Source organism: Anopheles merus, chromosome 2L, assembly GCF_017562075.2.
Source record: "Anopheles merus strain MAF chromosome 2L, AmerM5.1, whole genome shotgun sequence".
Lineage (NCBI taxonomy): Eukaryota > Metazoa > Arthropoda > Insecta > Diptera > Culicidae > Anopheles > Anopheles merus.
The window spans coordinates 50,158,344-50,174,912 of NC_054083.1; the positions used below are offsets into that span (position 1 = coordinate 50,158,344).

The 16,569-nt window shown below is 43.7% G+C and overlaps 6 protein-coding genes across 17 annotated transcripts in view; 1 reads left to right on the plus strand and 5 right to left on the minus strand.

Moving 5' to 3' along the window:
* The window catches only part of LOC121591759 (putative cyclin-dependent serine/threonine-protein kinase DDB_G0272797/DDB_G0274007), a 76,629-nt gene that overhangs the window by 57,657 nt on the left and 2,403 nt on the right, over positions 1 to 16,569 (plus strand). The window lies entirely within an intron of this gene.
* LOC121591770 lies at positions 1,405 to 3,144 on the minus strand. Its single transcript, XM_041912694.1, has 3 exons — positions 2,424 to 3,144; positions 2,208 to 2,337; positions 1,405 to 2,122 (listed from the first exon to the last, which is right to left on the minus strand). Exons 1-3 carry the CDS (start codon positions 2,709 to 2,711, stop codon positions 2,043 to 2,045), a joined length of 498 nt encoding a protein of 165 aa, XP_041768628.1. The 5' UTR covers positions 2,712 to 3,144; the 3' UTR covers positions 1,405 to 2,042.
* On the minus strand, positions 3,741 to 5,684 carry LOC121591762. Its single transcript, XM_041912685.1, has 3 exons — positions 4,988 to 5,684; positions 4,775 to 4,904; positions 3,741 to 4,689 (listed from the first exon to the last, which is right to left on the minus strand). The coding sequence occupies exons 1-3, from the start codon at positions 5,564 to 5,566 to the stop codon at positions 4,580 to 4,582; spliced, it is 819 nt and encodes a 272-aa protein (XP_041768619.1). The 5' UTR covers positions 5,567 to 5,684; the 3' UTR covers positions 3,741 to 4,579.
* LOC121591773 lies at positions 8,371 to 10,098 on the minus strand. The gene is made up of 4 exons (XM_041912698.1): positions 9,726 to 10,098; positions 9,560 to 9,651; positions 9,349 to 9,478; positions 8,371 to 9,254 (listed from the first exon to the last, which is right to left on the minus strand). The coding sequence occupies exons 1-4, from the start codon at positions 9,868 to 9,870 to the stop codon at positions 9,163 to 9,165; spliced, it is 459 nt and encodes a 152-aa protein (XP_041768632.1). The 5' UTR covers positions 9,871 to 10,098; the 3' UTR covers positions 8,371 to 9,162.
* LOC121591763 lies at positions 13,281 to 14,728 on the minus strand. Its single transcript, XM_041912686.1, has 4 exons — positions 14,285 to 14,728; positions 14,109 to 14,200; positions 13,887 to 14,031; positions 13,281 to 13,810 (listed from the first exon to the last, which is right to left on the minus strand). The coding sequence occupies exons 1-4, from the start codon at positions 14,598 to 14,600 to the stop codon at positions 13,680 to 13,682; spliced, it is 684 nt and encodes a 227-aa protein (XP_041768620.1). The 5' UTR covers positions 14,601 to 14,728; the 3' UTR covers positions 13,281 to 13,679.
* Positions 14,875 to 16,161, minus strand: LOC121591772. The gene is made up of 5 exons (XM_041912697.1): positions 15,978 to 16,161; positions 15,659 to 15,848; positions 15,488 to 15,579; positions 15,301 to 15,421; positions 14,875 to 15,212 (listed from the first exon to the last, which is right to left on the minus strand). The coding sequence occupies exons 2-5, from the start codon at positions 15,807 to 15,809 to the stop codon at positions 15,100 to 15,102; spliced, it is 477 nt and encodes a 158-aa protein (XP_041768631.1). The 5' UTR covers positions 15,810 to 15,848; positions 15,978 to 16,161; the 3' UTR covers positions 14,875 to 15,099.

A 16,569-nucleotide genomic window follows, 5' to 3' on the forward strand; every position in this document is an offset into this window, starting at 1 on the left:
CGGTGGGGCACTAGTGTGTGCCCATTAGAAACGTGTAACAAAATTTGATGATGGGGAGTAATGTTTGTTGGGGAAATCTCACCGATCAGTCCACTGAACTGGATAGTCGGATGAATTGTTTTTAGGAAAAAATCGTTTTTATAAAAATGTGGAATTTTTCATAATTTGGTCTACATTTCTAAAATAATGTTTAGTGGCTTGACAGTCTTCACAGCTTTTCTCATGGTATATTGGTTTATTCCCAGTTTTTTTTTTTGGCTTGTTCCCACGATTTATTGGTATCACCCATTCGACATGAATACAACTGAACTAACAAAATCTGACCAACCTCTAAAAAATCATGCGAACACACCAAAAAAACATTGGGAAACCCTTTAATATTAACATAACTGTAAGTTGAGCACGGTTTGGGGTAGTTTTATACTGATCGGACACATCATTGGCTTAATGCATTGGAAACATTTAAATAAACCAAAAACCAGTTAAAAAAGACTAATATGTCAATGTATCGATGAATTCTGCTGGAAAATGTAACTAGAAGCTAAAACAGTCCGAATGCAGTTTTTGCTATTTCTTTCAATTTCTGTTACTATTTTTTCTGTTATTGAAACCATCATTATCTGGGGGGTACTGCAGTCGTAACGTATGTTATCACGAGGCAAAAATGACATAAAAGCACAATTATCTAAAAATGAGCGTAACAAAAATACAACAAAACAATTCAATATTTACTAAAGTGCTCCTCGTGCCCCATCATACACTATGTGGCATTAGACACACGTCGCCATCACCACTACGAGTATGTTATTTGTACTTCTCTTTGAGCCATTAATTCTCCACATTACAGGGTTGCTCAACTTATGTGAAGAGTGCGAAACTCTTTTCCATTTTGTTTGCTCGAGAATGCCGAGGACATCCGAGTAATGGTCAAGATTTCCTTCTTTTTTTACCGAATAAAGATAATGTTTTCAAGCATCGTGATACTGTATGAGCATTCGGGAAATACTCTAACAGTTATGGGATCATGTGAGAAACCCTGTAAAGAAGGTTGTACATTGCCACTCACACGATTACACACAACCACCTTTTGCTGTCTGATTTGAGCGTGTTTCTTAAATGCATTTCCCTTGCATACGCCTCGCTTCATTCATAAACCGTAGAGATATGTTCTTCTCTCCTTGTGGCGCTTCTTCTAATGCTAAATATTGTCGCCCCTCTCGCCCTCTCTAAACGCTTCTTAGTGCTGTTGGAGCGGTGTTAGCATAGCAAAGCAACTGGGTCGTTAGTAACTCGATAAGAAAAAAAAAACACAATAAATAACTCTTCCTACTCGTACAACTTTGTTCCAACTCTTTTTAATGGAGCTAGGACGCATATTGGCGTCTGATGACTCATTCATTAGCACATGTCAGGTTTACACCATTATTGAACTGTATTATTTATTGTACGTAATACGTCTGGACTTATCAACCAGCGAGTTTAATTGAGGAAAAAAAAACTATAACCACCCGACAAACTCACCCAATCCCACTGTACGTGAACCAATGCCCCGGGGGCTGCATTTGTTGCGCACACCGTCTGTGCATATTTTGTGCAGCTGACTCACCCCTCCACACAAGACGTGAGAGTGCTCTTGCCGGCTTCGCTTGGCTCCCGATTGTTCGTTTCCGAACGACGGCATCGGAATGAGGCATTAGATCTGAGGCTTTTATTGAGAATAGAGCCACAAAATGCGAAACGAAAGAAAAACAATTGTTTGCAAAGGGTCATCGCTCATCTACGCATCCATTTTTATTCTCTTCAATAGCTCACGATAAAGGACAATCTTCCATTAGTTCGGTCTATGTCAGTTTCTGAACTTTGGCCTTTTCATAAATGAACAATAAACAAGATTATATTAAACGAAAAACGGCTAATGAGTGTGTTGAAAGGCAACAAAAATTTTGTGGATAACACAAGTTTGACAACGCTGGCTTATGGGTGGACATGCTGTACTACAACGATCGCCTCACGGGGAAACAAACACACACTCTTAGACTCCTTTATCCTTGCTGTCGCGTGGTAAATATGAATTTTGATTTATGCAGTTGCAGCGCCACCACCAGCATGTACACGTTGACGGCTAAGGGAGGAGAGAAAAGAATTGCAGTATGCGTCACCGCGGTAATTCAAACCAAAATTTCACATTCATTTAACGGTTTACTTACGGAGACCGAACATCACTACGCACGCTAACACGAATTTCAGCTTCAGCCCCGCGGCTACCATCCCGATGATGTTAAGCGTGATAATTATGACCAAAAGTCCGATAAACACTGCGAGGAGCAACCGTTGACGCTGGCGGTAGAGAACATGGGCATGGAAAGTGGCTGATTGAACTGGTTTCAACAGTCGAGTAGAGAGACAGGAGACAGGAGACTTACCATGAGGTATGTGATCCAGTACAGTACTGCAAGGATCGCGAACCCAATGCCCATGACGAGGAAGCCTTCCTTCTCCCAAAAGCCGGCCGTCCTCGGGTTGATTGTTCGGATTCCGGTTAAGTCCACGCGAAAATCTAACTTGTACAGGCTGGCCTGCTCTTTGATCTCAATTAACCACGCCACTCCGATAAGCAGAGTGAAGATCGTGTAAAGCGTCAATATTACACCCACGGTCTTGGCGTGTTTTTGGATGTTTTTGTTAAAATTTAAAAACGTCGGCAATCCCATCTTTTGTGACTGCTAAGATTATAATGCGAAGAGTGGTGACTGGCTACTACCGCCACGATCGGGTGCTAGCTGTAAACGGTTGGTGGCCATTCGTAATTCGGGTGCTGCGCAACTGCTGCATATAGCAGCTGCAGATGCAGCTGCCGATTGCTGATTTAGTGGGGCTGTTTCCTGACCAATGCCGCTGTGTTATCCTAATCTTGGCGACAACCAGCTAGTCGCTGGGATGATGAATCACCTCGAAACGATGGAATGTAGCTAATTCGAGAGCTGTAGCTAATCACCTCGATACAATGAAATGGGGATAACTTGGGAACGGATGGTGCATAAGCTAACCGAAACACTGGAGTTTTGTGCGCTGCTGAATGGTCTTTAGCTCAGTATGTTTTTTCATCCGGACGTTCACAACTTTGTGTTCTGTGGGACTACAATGATGAAGGATGAAACAATTTTTGCGCTTACGCATAAACCCTCTACAAATTCGCATTCAAGTAGTTACATTCAATAATCTAATGTTTCTCAAGAGATTCTGAATGCAGAACCTAGGAGCAGGTTCGTCGCATCGCCAGCACCGCTACGATATGTCCCGCTTCTCGGGGTCATAAATTCTCCACTTTACACTCCGGTGCCGTGTACTTTGCCGGCTACACCAATACACAACAACCTTTTTTCTGTCTACTTGGAACGTGTTTTGACATGCATTTCCCTTGCATGTGCATAGCTCCATCCATACACCGTAGAGATGTTCTCTCCGGGTGACGCTTAGTGCAATGTCAATTCGTGTTAAGTTTATAGATTAAATGTTGTGAGCAAAATCGTGTATATTATATGCAAACAAAAATCGTGTGTGGTTTTCTGTTTCCTTTCGAAATGAAAGAATTGTAACGTGCTCTCACAATGGAAGCATCGCGTTTAGAATATCAAATACATCTACCGAACATACTAGCCCGATCTCACTTGGTACGTTGGTTTTATATTGCTAAAACGATGCGTTTTTCGTACGATGATCAATAGAGGACTGATCAGAATCACCAAGACGCAGTTGCACCACGGTGTGTCGATCGTTTGCATTTTTTGCAAATAATTCACCTTCCCACACTGTACCTGCTACTAGTGATTGCCGGCTTCGCTTGGTGGCCGAACAACACGGCATCGCATTGAGCTATCCTCTCCCAACAAAACGCAACATAAAAAACTATCAAATTATACAAAAATGGTCCAACCAAACATCCATTTTTATGTTTTTATTCTCATTAATGGCTCATAATCTGATCAGTTTTAGTAAATCAATAAATCAGTAAATAGGTTGAAAATCATTTAGAAACCCTAAACCGAATCAAACATTACTAAACATCTGCAATGCAGGCACGCGAAACCGTCCAAGACTTTGGAAGTAGTTTAAATGAACCAGAAACAATAGTATATTCAATGAAATATTAGCGTGAGGATTTAATTTGGTTAATAAGCCACAATAGTTATATGAAACAAAACGTAGCAATTAAGATTGGTTAGTAAGCGGTTAGTAAGCCACAAAGAATATTGTGGATATAAGAAAATAGATAATATTCATAGCAGCTTCGAAAAAGCCAACTGTATAATCAAAAAAGCAAAAAAAAATCGCTTTTCTTAGAACCATTGCTGAATTTAATTGAGTTTGTTACGGGTACAGCTAATACATACTGCCAATTTCAAAATAGGTTTGGTATTGGTTGATGTATTGAGTGGATTTCTGGTTGATGTCCTGATTGATAGCCTGCTTTATCTCGTGGCTGATGGCTTCTCTGACTCCATCAAAGTCCAATAGCGAGAACATGTGGTGCTGGCTCATTTTTCATGTATTCAAGAATAGCGTTGCAAATCTGTTACCATTACTTCAAGGGAAGCACACACACCTCAGTGCCGTATCCGTGTTGTCGCCGGGTAAATTTAAAATTGGAATGCAGTTGCAGCGCCACCGTCAGCACATATCCGTTCACGACTGTAGTGGTGAGAAAGGGAATGCAGTTTACATCGTCACCAAGGTTCAGAAAATCTACTTGAGGATCGACTCATTATTTACTTACGGAATCCTAATAGCATTGCACACGCCCAGATGAATTTCTGCTGCTGTATCATGACGAACATCCCGATGAATAGAGCCACAAAAGCAAAGGTCATAAGCACGATAAATATTACGAGAAACAACGGATGACGCTGGCGGTAGCAAACACGGACACGAAAATCACAGTTTGAACTTTTCCTTAGGGACAAGTAGACTGATAAGCAGGCCGACTTACCTTGAGATACGCGATCCAGTACATAATTGTAGTGAACGAACTCACAATGCTCATGATGAGGGAGCCTACCTTGATGTACATGATCTCCGTGTAGATCTCCTGGTTGATCTCCTGAATGATATCTTGGCTGATCCCCTGGATGGTGTATTGAGTGGACTGCTGGTTGATCTCCTGGTTGCCCTGGTTGATTTCGTGGCTGATGGCTTCTCTGATTCTGTTAAAGTCCAATAGCGAGGACATGCTGTGCTTGCTCATGGCTTCTTTGATTTCGTCAATTTCCAATAGCGAGAACATTGCATTAACCATTTTATTTTTACTCTTCGAAGACAACGGCTTGTCTGATAAAGATTTGCCATTGAATGACCACCACGCATCAATTGATCTCTTGCTCTTAGGACTGAATGCGTCAGCTTTCACTTCATAATCTATTTCATCCGATCCGGTCTGCACTTTTAGCTCCAACCACCAAGCCACTCCAGTAAGGATAGAGAATATCGCATATAGAATCAGTATCACACCGACGAACGCTGCGTGTGTTCGGATATTCTTTCTAAAGTTCAAAAATGCCGGCCATCCCATCTTGTACGTCAGAGCGATGGCCGGATAGTACTGACACGATTAGGCGCTTGCAGTTAACTGTTGGCGGCCACCCATAACGAAACGGAACGGCTACACCGATTCGGCTGAAGTTGCTGCACTCCAACACCAATACTGCTATGATATGCAAAATCGTAAGATATTGGAAGGAGGATGTAAAGTAGTCCGAAACACATTAGTGATGGGCCTTAATCAGAAACGGAGTCCAACCTATAGGTGCAAAAAGTTTGCTTCCTTACGTCTACCGGAATCGTTGCACCTTCTGAACTTATTTGTACCTATCAAGTTGACATAGGGGCGGTCCCATGGTGTAGTCGTCAGCTAGCACTAGCATGGGCTGTGTCCCCCTTAGCTAGGACTGACTAAGTATCGAAAGCCTGTACAGGCCGGCATGAAGGTCGTTACGGCAAATAGAAGAAGGTTTGACCTACTGTTCATTCGGATATTCATGTCTTCGAGCCCTTCGACAATTTTTACTCTAATAACATCAATGCTCAACTAGTTTGTGTAAAAGAAAACAATACATAACAACCCAATAATATGTTCTACAGTATAGATTGCAATATCCGCTTACTCAAATCTGAATGCAGAGCCCGAATGTGCTGCAGCAGAAACATGCAGGTTCGTCACGTTGCCATCACTACTACGAGCTCTTCTTGGGATCATAAATTCTGAACTTTATATTCAGACGCCGGTGTATTGCCGGTTACACCAATGCGGTTACAACCACGAATGGTGCACGATGTTCTCTTCGGCGGGACTTCTTCTCATGCGAATAAATTCGACCTTGCATACGCGCAATTCCCCGAAAACCTAGGATTAGTTCTAAACAGGTTTTTTGGATGCAAAATCACGTAGATGTGTAGTAAGAAAATCGTCGCCTGCAGAAAGCTTGCGTAGAGTTGTCTCTGTTCTGCCGAAGTTTAAGATTGGAAAGTGTTCACAAATCGAAGTGTTCCGTTTTGAATATCAAATGAGCAATACAGTCATACGCTTAAACAATCCTTTGCGTTGGGCAAGAGAGAGAGAGAGAGAGAGAGAGAGAGACAGAGAGAGAGAGAGAGGGAGAGAGAGAGAGGGAGAGAGAGAGAGATATGATCATTACCACCGATTGCACCACGCTGTTGATCGTTTGCATTTTTTGCAAATGATTCACATTTCCAGGACAGGTACGGCGCCTGTGTGCATGCTGGTGATGGGTATCGTTCTGAACGATAACCGTTAAAGGTGGGTAACGGAACGAACCGAGCAGATTGAAAAACATTGATCGCGCTACGCAGGTCCAAGAAAACATGCGTGACCATAGATAACTTTATATACATATCGCGAATGGCGAAACGCAATATTTCTGCCGATCTTGGAACCTGTTCTGGAACTGATGCTCACAGCATATCGATCTTGGAATTGATTCCGAACTCTTCTCGTTCTTGAATCGGACATTTAGCATATACCGGTACTGTTAATAATTCTATACCTTTTTATGTATTCATTCATTGATGATTAATTATTTATTTTATTATTGGTACTAAACCTGAATCCATATCCATCCTGGAACTGATCTTGATCCAATACTGTTCCTAGAACTAGTCCAGATCCATTCCCAGTATTGAAACCAATACTGATGTCATACGAGGACTGATACACTTATGACACGTTCCACAGAACACTACACAGAACAACTTTTTCCATACAAAACGGGCAAAATTTGATTCCAATCATGATTCCCACCTTGTGAGGCAGAACAGGAGTGGAACAAGGGAACTCAGCTGAGAGTCACTCACTTTTCATGAGTGCCCCTATCATTTTCAGTGAGAGCAAATGCAGTAGAGCACATTCATATCGATTTGCTCTGCCCCTTCTGCTAATGTAGGTATAAACGTTCTGTGTAGGGAATGTGTTACTATCAATTCTGGAAGAGGTAAGAGACATCCAGTTATACTAGTTTTCGACGTGATTCAAAACTGATATTGATTCTGGCAGGGATCTGAAACGCATACCAGTCCTGGAAGTGGCACTGAACTTGTATTGAAAATGAGTCCAAATCTTTAATGGTACTAGAACTGATACTAGTTCCATAACGATCCTGAAACTGGTTCTGTTGACATACTTGTCCTGAACCCATATCAGCACTGAAATTGATCCTGAACTTGCTTACTTACTTACTTATCCGGCGCTACAACCGCTTTGCGGTCTTGGCCTGCCTCACGGTCTCGCGCCTTCGTCTGCCAGTCCGTTATCGCGGCCTTAATGGCGGACGCCTTCTTGCCACCTCAATTTGGGTCTACCACGCCTCCTCTGTCCTTCTGGACGGCCTAATAAGACTTTACGGCCTGAGTTGTCCGTTTCCATGCGTACAACATGGCCAGCCCACCGGAGCCGCGCGAGCTTGATACGCTGCACGACAGTGAGGTCGCCGTACATCTCGTACAGCTCGTCATTATAGCGGCTCCTCCATTGACCTTCCACATATACGGGGCCAAGTATCCTTCTGAGCATCTTCCTCTCGAAAGCGGCTAAGAGGTTTTCGTCAGATTTGGACAGTGTCCATGTCTCAGAGGCGTATGTGAGTACCGGTACTATAAAGGTACTATATAGTCCCAGCTTCGTCCGTCGCGACAGGTTCTTTGGGGTGAACTGATACTACCGGTAGCAGTTGTTTGAATAATTCGGCTTAGTAACAAAGATCTTTCACGATTGAATTTTAATATACAGCACCAAAAAACAAAAGCATCTTCAAATTGTCATCGCTTAGATTATGCTCAGAAGCAGTACTGTGTGTGTGTGAGTATGTTTGTACTTTACGTTTTTTTTTATTCTCATTAATCGCTCATCTAGATGATGTTTAAGGACAGATTATCGTTAGTTTTTGCTTAAAAAATCATTTTACAGCAGCTTTCTTTATCGCTAATAATTGGTTTCGTTTCGCGTTGAGATTAATATTTGGCTATGGTGGGTAAATTGGATTGGATGTCTGGATGATTGGATGCAAAAGCAAAACTAAAGCGTTCATTATGATGTCAATCATTGACGCACGTGCCTAATTAGCCCCTATTTCGTTTGATTCATTCTAAACGAGACCGTTCATTCTTTGCACATTCTCGGCGGCTCGGTCTCGGCGCAGAACGAATCCCATCAGTAATAGTTGATTAGCAGCTTATCGCCGTGCTAGCCGAAGGTAAAAATAAAAGAACGGTTCCCGCATGATAAGCGCGAAAGCCCCAGTGCATTTGGTTTGAATGGAATTTTTGGTTTTGCGTAGCTTTACGTCAACTTCAAAGCAGCATCTCTTTGACTCCTTTTTTTTTGTTTGGATTGGCTTGATTGCGATTGAAATGTGCGACCGAGATGAGCCGATAAGAAGCCCCCCCTCCCCCTGCTCCCGGATGCGTCATCCCAGCAACAGGAACAAGAACCTTATTAAACGCTTATTTCGTTGGGCTAGGCTCTGCTTGCTAGACGAACTCAACTGTTGTATTAATTCGTAGTTACACGCTGTCTTATCGACGATACGCCTACGGTGCTACGTCTCTACAAGCTGCAACACTATAACAATCGCTTCACGGGACAGGCACACACATTCAGACACCGTATACACCTTGTTGCGGCATGGTAAACTCAGCATTGGCTTTACGCAGTTGCAGCACCACCAGCAGCACGTACCCGTTAATGGCTGTAGTGGTGGTGAGAAGAGAGATCGCGTACGGCATTACACCAACGTTAAACGAAACCTAGAGCTCGCCACATTCGCCTAATTATTCACTTACCGAGCACGATCAGCATTACGCACGCACTAACGAAGTTCAGCTGCAGCATCGCGCCAAGCAGCCCGATGAACTGAAGCGTGATCGCAATGGCCATAAATCCGATAAACACTGTCAGGCACCACCGTTGACGCTGGAAGTGTAGAACACAGGTCAAGAAACTCGGTGATTGGATTGTTTCTTTTTTTTTTTTTTTGGGGACAAGTAGACTTACCTTGAGATATCCGATCCAGTACAGGAGTGCAAAGAGTGAGTTCACAATGCCCATAACAAGGATGCCCTCCTTCAGGCTGGTCATCTGTTTGACTAGAAGCAGAGCGTTAGTAGGCCGTGGAAAGGCCGTGGGACGATAATGAGCGGCCTACTATACTGATACTTACTATTGTCTGGCAGCTTGTCTTCCTCTAGCGACCACGCCAAGCTGAGCAGCAGTGTGACGACCGCATCCAGAGACAGCATCACACCCACGAACGTGGCGTGCGTCCGGATGTTGTTGGAAAAGTTCAAAAACGCCGGCAGTCCCATCTTTGGTGGCTTCGGTGCTTCTACTGTTGGCAGAGTGTTGGCCTGGATAGTACCGACACGATCGGGCGCTAGCTGTCAACTGTTGGTGGCCACCCGAAACGGCACACAACGGTGGTTCTGATTCAGTGATGCTGCTGCTGCCGCCGCCGCAGCTCACCGATTATTGTTTTTGTGGGACCGGCCTACTCTCTCACCAATACTTGCTGCTGCTGCTGCGCTGCTGTGTATAATGCAAAATCTTTGTTCGCTAGACGGGGGGGGGATTGTGGTGAAGTAACTAGATGAGAGATAGAGGTGGAGAGGTACCAAACACACACACGCACTACTGTGTAGCATACAATCAACTCCGGTGGCTTTCTATCCCGGTCGCTCGTGGGACGCGATTTTTGTTTGTTTTGCTTAATGCAAACGTAATCGAATTCTGAGAGTAGATGCTAAACCCAATGGCGTATGGTAGGTATTTGATTATTGAAAATATTGTTTAACTATGCTTTTCTAGTGATCCCTGGTACTTGCATAGATAATTTGTATACGTTGATCGCTTTGGTTAAAACCTTGATCCAGATGATCATTTATTTGGGTCAGGATCTTAACGGCGGAGTGTGTCAAATCCATCCTTTTTTTCTCTAAAAACGCAACGAACGATTAACGCTGCCTATAAAATGTTCGATGCTAAAAGAAAAAAGCACGAGAAAGAGTGAGTGAGAGTGTTAAAAGTAAAAAAGAGTATACTGTTTTTTTAAAGAGACTGTGAGCCCAATAACTTTATTCGTCTTTTGAAATCTAAAATTAAATTAAATTTAAAATTTTCTTTGAAAGACATTTCCTGCGTGTAAATACCTTATCCTAGCTGTATTCTCGGCAGAAAAGATTATACTGATCATGGTTGTCTGGTTGCAGGGTTTCTCTCCAGGTAACGCTCATCGTTGCTATGCTGGAAAAAAGCGTCCTAAGCCCTATAGTGAGAACTACAAAAGAGTTGGCGCTCACAATACATTAAGTACGGGAGAAATATTGCTCAGCTCATGCTCAGCTTTAAAAATTGTCTCACTATATCTCACACAACTATCTTCCAATAGTCAGCATTAACACTACGCTCGACTATTAATGACTCCATAACGTAATAGGATGTTTGCAATGCTCTTTATTTTATTATTATCAAGCGCTCTTCTAGAAGATTTCTTACACAGAACATCATGTTAAAGTCACATTTGTTAAGATTAATCTTTGCTGCGATCTCTGTCCCTTAAATTGGATTAAAAATCACTTTGAAAATGCTGCTTACCAAAGCGTACTGCATTGTGGCAATCATAATTAGACGTTATTTGCTTGATTTTTCTTGAGTAACCGTTCGTTTACTTTGCACATTCACATAGTATTCCCGCGCGAAACGAATCCATTGCAACAGTTGATTAGCTTATCGCCGACCCAGAAAACGAAAGTCCTACACTACAGATGAAGGTTCCCGCATGATAACGGTGAGAAATCAGTGCAGTTGGTTAGAATGCAATTTGGATTATGCGTGTTGCTTCACGGTCACTTCAAAGCAGCATTGGGTTTAGGCTCTGATCGGGTTTGTGCGGGAGAGAGAGGATGGAACGATCGCGTCCTCTGTCTTATCAACAATATGGTGCGTTCGATACATATAAATGCATTACTATAATGATCTCTTCACGAGAAGACACATTTAGACACAGTTCGCTAGTTGCGGCTTCGTAGGTTCAAAATTGGTTCTACGTAATTCCAGTGTCACCAGAAGGACATATCCGTTGATGGCTATTGATGATCAGAAAAGAAATGCAGCAATGTTAAAAGAATGCCTGAAGTTTACTTATTATTCACTTACACAGCACTGTCAGTATTGTGCAGGCGGTGAGAAGGTACAACTTTACTATCGCACCGACCAGCCCGATACACTAAATCGTGATCGCTACGGATATGAATCCGATAAACACTGAGATACACCATCGTTTACGCTGAGGGCCGAGAGTAGAAGATTATTCTTACTTACTTGGGGAGAACAAGATGGAAATACTAACCCAAGTTCAATGTGTAGAAACGAGGTGGTCTTGTTTCTACACCGACCCAGGACTTGCCTTAAGATATCCAATCCAGTACAGAAGTGCAAACAGCGTATTCACAATACCCACGACAAAGACGCTGCCTTTGAAGCTTGGCTTCACTGGAAATAATGCATTAGGTGGATGTAGAAAGTTAGGACGCTAAGCGTCATAATTTTGATGCTTACTATCATCGGGAAAGTTGTCTGCCTCCAGGAACCAAGCCACACTAACAATCAGTGTCAAGATCGCGTCCCGGGACAGCATCACACCCACGAACATGGCGTGCGTCCGGATGTTCTCGGTTAAGTTGAAATACTCTGGCAATCCCATCTCTGCTGCTTAGCAGTACCGAAATGCTGGTGGCCACCCGTAACGACACACAACGACTGCATTGATTCTGTGATGCTGCAGTAGCCGCATGTTGCTATAGCCGGGACAAGCTTACTCACTGTATCACCAATACTGGTGTTGTATTATGCAAAATCTCTGAACCCTAGACACCGGTGATGTTGAATCATTTCTAGAAACTAGATCAAGAGCAAAAGACACACACGCACTGTAGCATAATCAACGCTCCAGTGACTGCCTAGCCCTCGCTCGTGAGACGCTTTCGGTTTGGAGTTTGCACCAGTGAGTGGAACGTGAGAAGATCATCGACTCTTCTCACTATGTACATTCTTGTCAGGGATCATCAAAACATTCGATTTGTCTATTTTTATCCATTGACTGGACAAAAGCACACAAACGAAACGAAAGTTTGATCGCTCTTTTACTGCCAACCTCACAATCCTTGGGTTTCAAATCCGCTCACCATAGGAAACTGTGAGCGGTTGATGTGTACAGCGCCCTCTTGTGGTGGGACACTGTAACTACGAAATAATCTCAAATTAGTTGGCCATGTTTTGCTCTTGCGCTTGTTAACTTCGTTATGTTACTCTTTATTATTTGGCTTTTGGTTTTTTGAAACCCTGTTTGAAACGCGAGAATATTTCTTGCTAGCTATTGCCGCTTTTCCACATATTCAGTCATTCCGCCCGTTACAAAAAATGTTAAAGAAAAAACTCACACATTGTAGCCAGTGGCTGATAAGGCTAAAAGAAAGAGTGACACTCTTCGGGTTTGAAATACGCCACATTCATCCATCGTTCTAAGGAAGGCAGCCTCGTGTATGCTTTTTTAGAAAGATCATCATCATCATCAAGAATCGTTTGAGGAAGATTTAGTGCTGAGTAATCAATTGGCCGATGCTTGATACACAAATTTCAAACCTCCACCAAGTTCTTATATTGGGGAACGAGCCTATTTTAAACAATTCTGTCATCAAGCCACGCTATAAGCCAAGCCAAATGTGATACACTTTTTTATTAGGTTCTACCTTCAAGACACTTCTTACTTCCAGCTAATTATAGTAGCACACCAATCCGAACCGTCGAACTCAAAGCTCCTATCGCACTAAACAGGTGGGCTAGCCGAAGAGGGTTTCGCTGTTTTATATTCCATAATTAATACAACACTCTAACTAAACAACTAAACAAACAATGGCGTGTTATCGGTTTTTTTTTTGGGTAGGATTGGAATGTGAGTTATCATAATGACACTGGTGTGAATTGGTTGGAATGTTTGAAACATTTCCCCTCTCTCTCTCTCGGCACACACTTAATAATAACAATACAGTTACTCGCTTGATGCTCTATAAACACTACACTCGATACTGTCTAGGGCGTGCGCTTTTCTTCCTCCTCCGAATCACATCTCTATGTGCTCCGTGCTGCTGCTCAAGCTGCGGTAGCCGCGCAAACGTTCCTCCTGCATGTGCCGATTGCGCTGCAGATCCCGGAACAGGCAGAACACCGTCACAAACATGTAACCGAAAACAGCTACGATGGAAAAAAAGCACAAGTGAGATTAAAGAATCTAAACCAAAGATGGTTTTTTGTCCACCAGAAAGCATACCGATTTCGAATACGGTTCCTGCCGCTCGGCCCTGGAACAGTTCGGGCTTGTCGCTGTTGAGCGTTGTTGCCATCTCCGTTGCAACGTAACCCATGAAGTCTAGCAGGAGCAGTATCCCGAACGGGATGATGTAGTACTCGTTCACCTGCAACGAGAGCGAGAGAGAAAGAAGACAATATTTAAACCAATATTTGTACGATTCCGGTCACGTGCCGTACTTACGCTCATGATTCCGATGAAGTATGCAATCACAACCAGCAGTACAATCGCCACGAATATAATATCAATCGTTGCGTACCGATAGTACAGCGACACTGGTATGGAAAGAAACAGAGCACGCGTTAGAACATCCAAAGAAAGTGGTCACAAAAAGAGGTCACAGAAAGCCACACACTCACGCTCATCCGGAACCTTCCGGAAGTCGTCAAACTTCACTTGAAGGTAGGCCGATGCCATGATGGAGGAAATGGCATTGACGAGCACTAGCAGCCCCACCAGCACACCGTGAAACCGGGGGCTCCACAGCCATCCACAGGTGCGTCCTTTGGCCATTGTGTTTGACAGTTTGCAAGTAACACTTTTCCCTCCTTCTTGACAAACACTTTTGGGGGGAATATTTTCAACAAGATCACCACCACCTCCGTACGGTAGAAGCCGAACGAATGAACTGTTCGAACCGCTGTGACTGGTGACTGGTGTACAGCGCCTCGGCATCACAATCTTGTGATAATGCTGAGCCTAGAATTCGGGACTTGGGCTTATCATGCGGGGCGTTATTGGGTTTTTTGTTGCCTTCAATCTGGGCGCAAGATTACGTAGATGATCGTGGCGCGATCGGGAGGCGAGTACAATGTGGGTCGGGACCAAAGCATACTTGGATTTTTGTAGAGGTTTCTTACCCGCAATTTCGTAACATTGAATTAGCGCGGGACTGGGACAATGTCGCTTGCTGGGAAGGCACCACAAAGGACACGCTGTTTTGAGGCTCGTTTGTAATCTATTCCACCAAAACTATGGCGTGTGTTGTAAAAACTAACTATGGGGTAAAATAAAACAATCACAAAACTCCAAAACCATCTCTCTGCCATCCCTATCACAATCACGTTTAAAAAGGCGTCGTGGAAAAAATCAGCTTCCTGTTCAGCTTTTTGATAGTTCGATTTTTTGGTTTTGCTTTTCCAAATCGAACCGCTGTCCACAGGCCACAGCAGCGTCACAGGCACATCGTTTTGTTAAACTCGTCCGACCGGTCGGTGCCTTCCTTAAGCTTCATTTGAAACAGCTTGTACAGCCCAATCAGTGTGACAAACACGTACAGGAATAGAGCTGGAGAGGAGAAATAGAGAGAGAGAGATGTTTTTTTTTAGAGGGAACTGAATCGAGATTGGACCGATTATTGGTGAAAATCACCGACCTGTTGTCACCAACCACACTTGATAGGGCATTGCGGAACCGTTGCGTGTGTTGGCGATCAGATACGCAATCCAGTCGAACACGATCGACAGCATGAACGGGATGAGACAGAAGCGATTTTCCTGCAAAACACAACAACACTTGAATTGAGCAAGGCTTTTGGATCGGAAACATTTGGAAATATTTACCTTTCTAATGCCATAGCAGAGAACTCCGATCGAGATCAGATGCACAACATCGCCGGTAAAGTCGAACCATCCATAATCGATCAGATCTTGAACTGGAAGGATCCAATAAAACACACACACACACGCTTTAGAGCCCAAAAATGTACTGCAGCACTCGCTCATCACTCTTACAATCGTTTGGAATATCCACATCCTGACGGTTCGGGTAGAGCAGCTTCAGCGTCACCGAGCTAATCAGAACGCTGACCGTGAGCAGCGCCGAAAACACCACGATCAAGTAGCCGTGGAACTTGATGTTTGAGCAGAGCTTCATGTTGCCCATGGTTCTGGCGATCCTTCTCACAGCACCACCGAAACGTTACTGAAAAACCATCGGAATTCGATCAAAGAAGGCGATGATGCTGCTCCGAACATCACCTGCTCGCTCGTAGGCACGAACGAACGCACCAAAGCAATTATCCGATAAACAGACAATAAACAACACACGCACCAAATCTGAGAGATGGAAATTCCAAAGCCAAAGGTTTCCCCCGGGGCGGAGGGTTCGTCGTCGCTCGTTGCGTAGGTGCGGGGAAGTGTGTTTCTGTGCTGTTGTAAAGCAATCATCAGGATCATCATTGATGGATGCTGCGGGATGGAATGGAGAAGGAGCATAAAATCCTGAAAGCAGAGCAAGGACACACACACACACACACCCGTCCACCCGGTGCGATTCCGAAAGGAAATGGGATGACAACCAGCAACCAGCTGTTTTGCTCAGCGGGTTTTGCTGCTCAACGTCTTCCTTTTTCCTCTCACTCTCTCCTTCTCTTTTCTTACAATGATGGCGAATGATGGCAAGTATAGGAGGCAAGTGGTCCAGGTAGGCTTTGCTCGGTTTTTTGGTGTTGTGTTGCTGCATATCCTTCGTGCCTAGCGCGCGTGCACACACATGCTGTTCTACGGAAACCCAAACCAGACTACAATCCGGGTCGGTTTTTTTTGTTCTTCTTTGTTACCAGAATGAATCAACATGTAAAAGGGAATGGGGGAAGGTTAAAAAAGCAGTCCTATCCCCTCGAGGGAGAATGCAAAACAGAGGA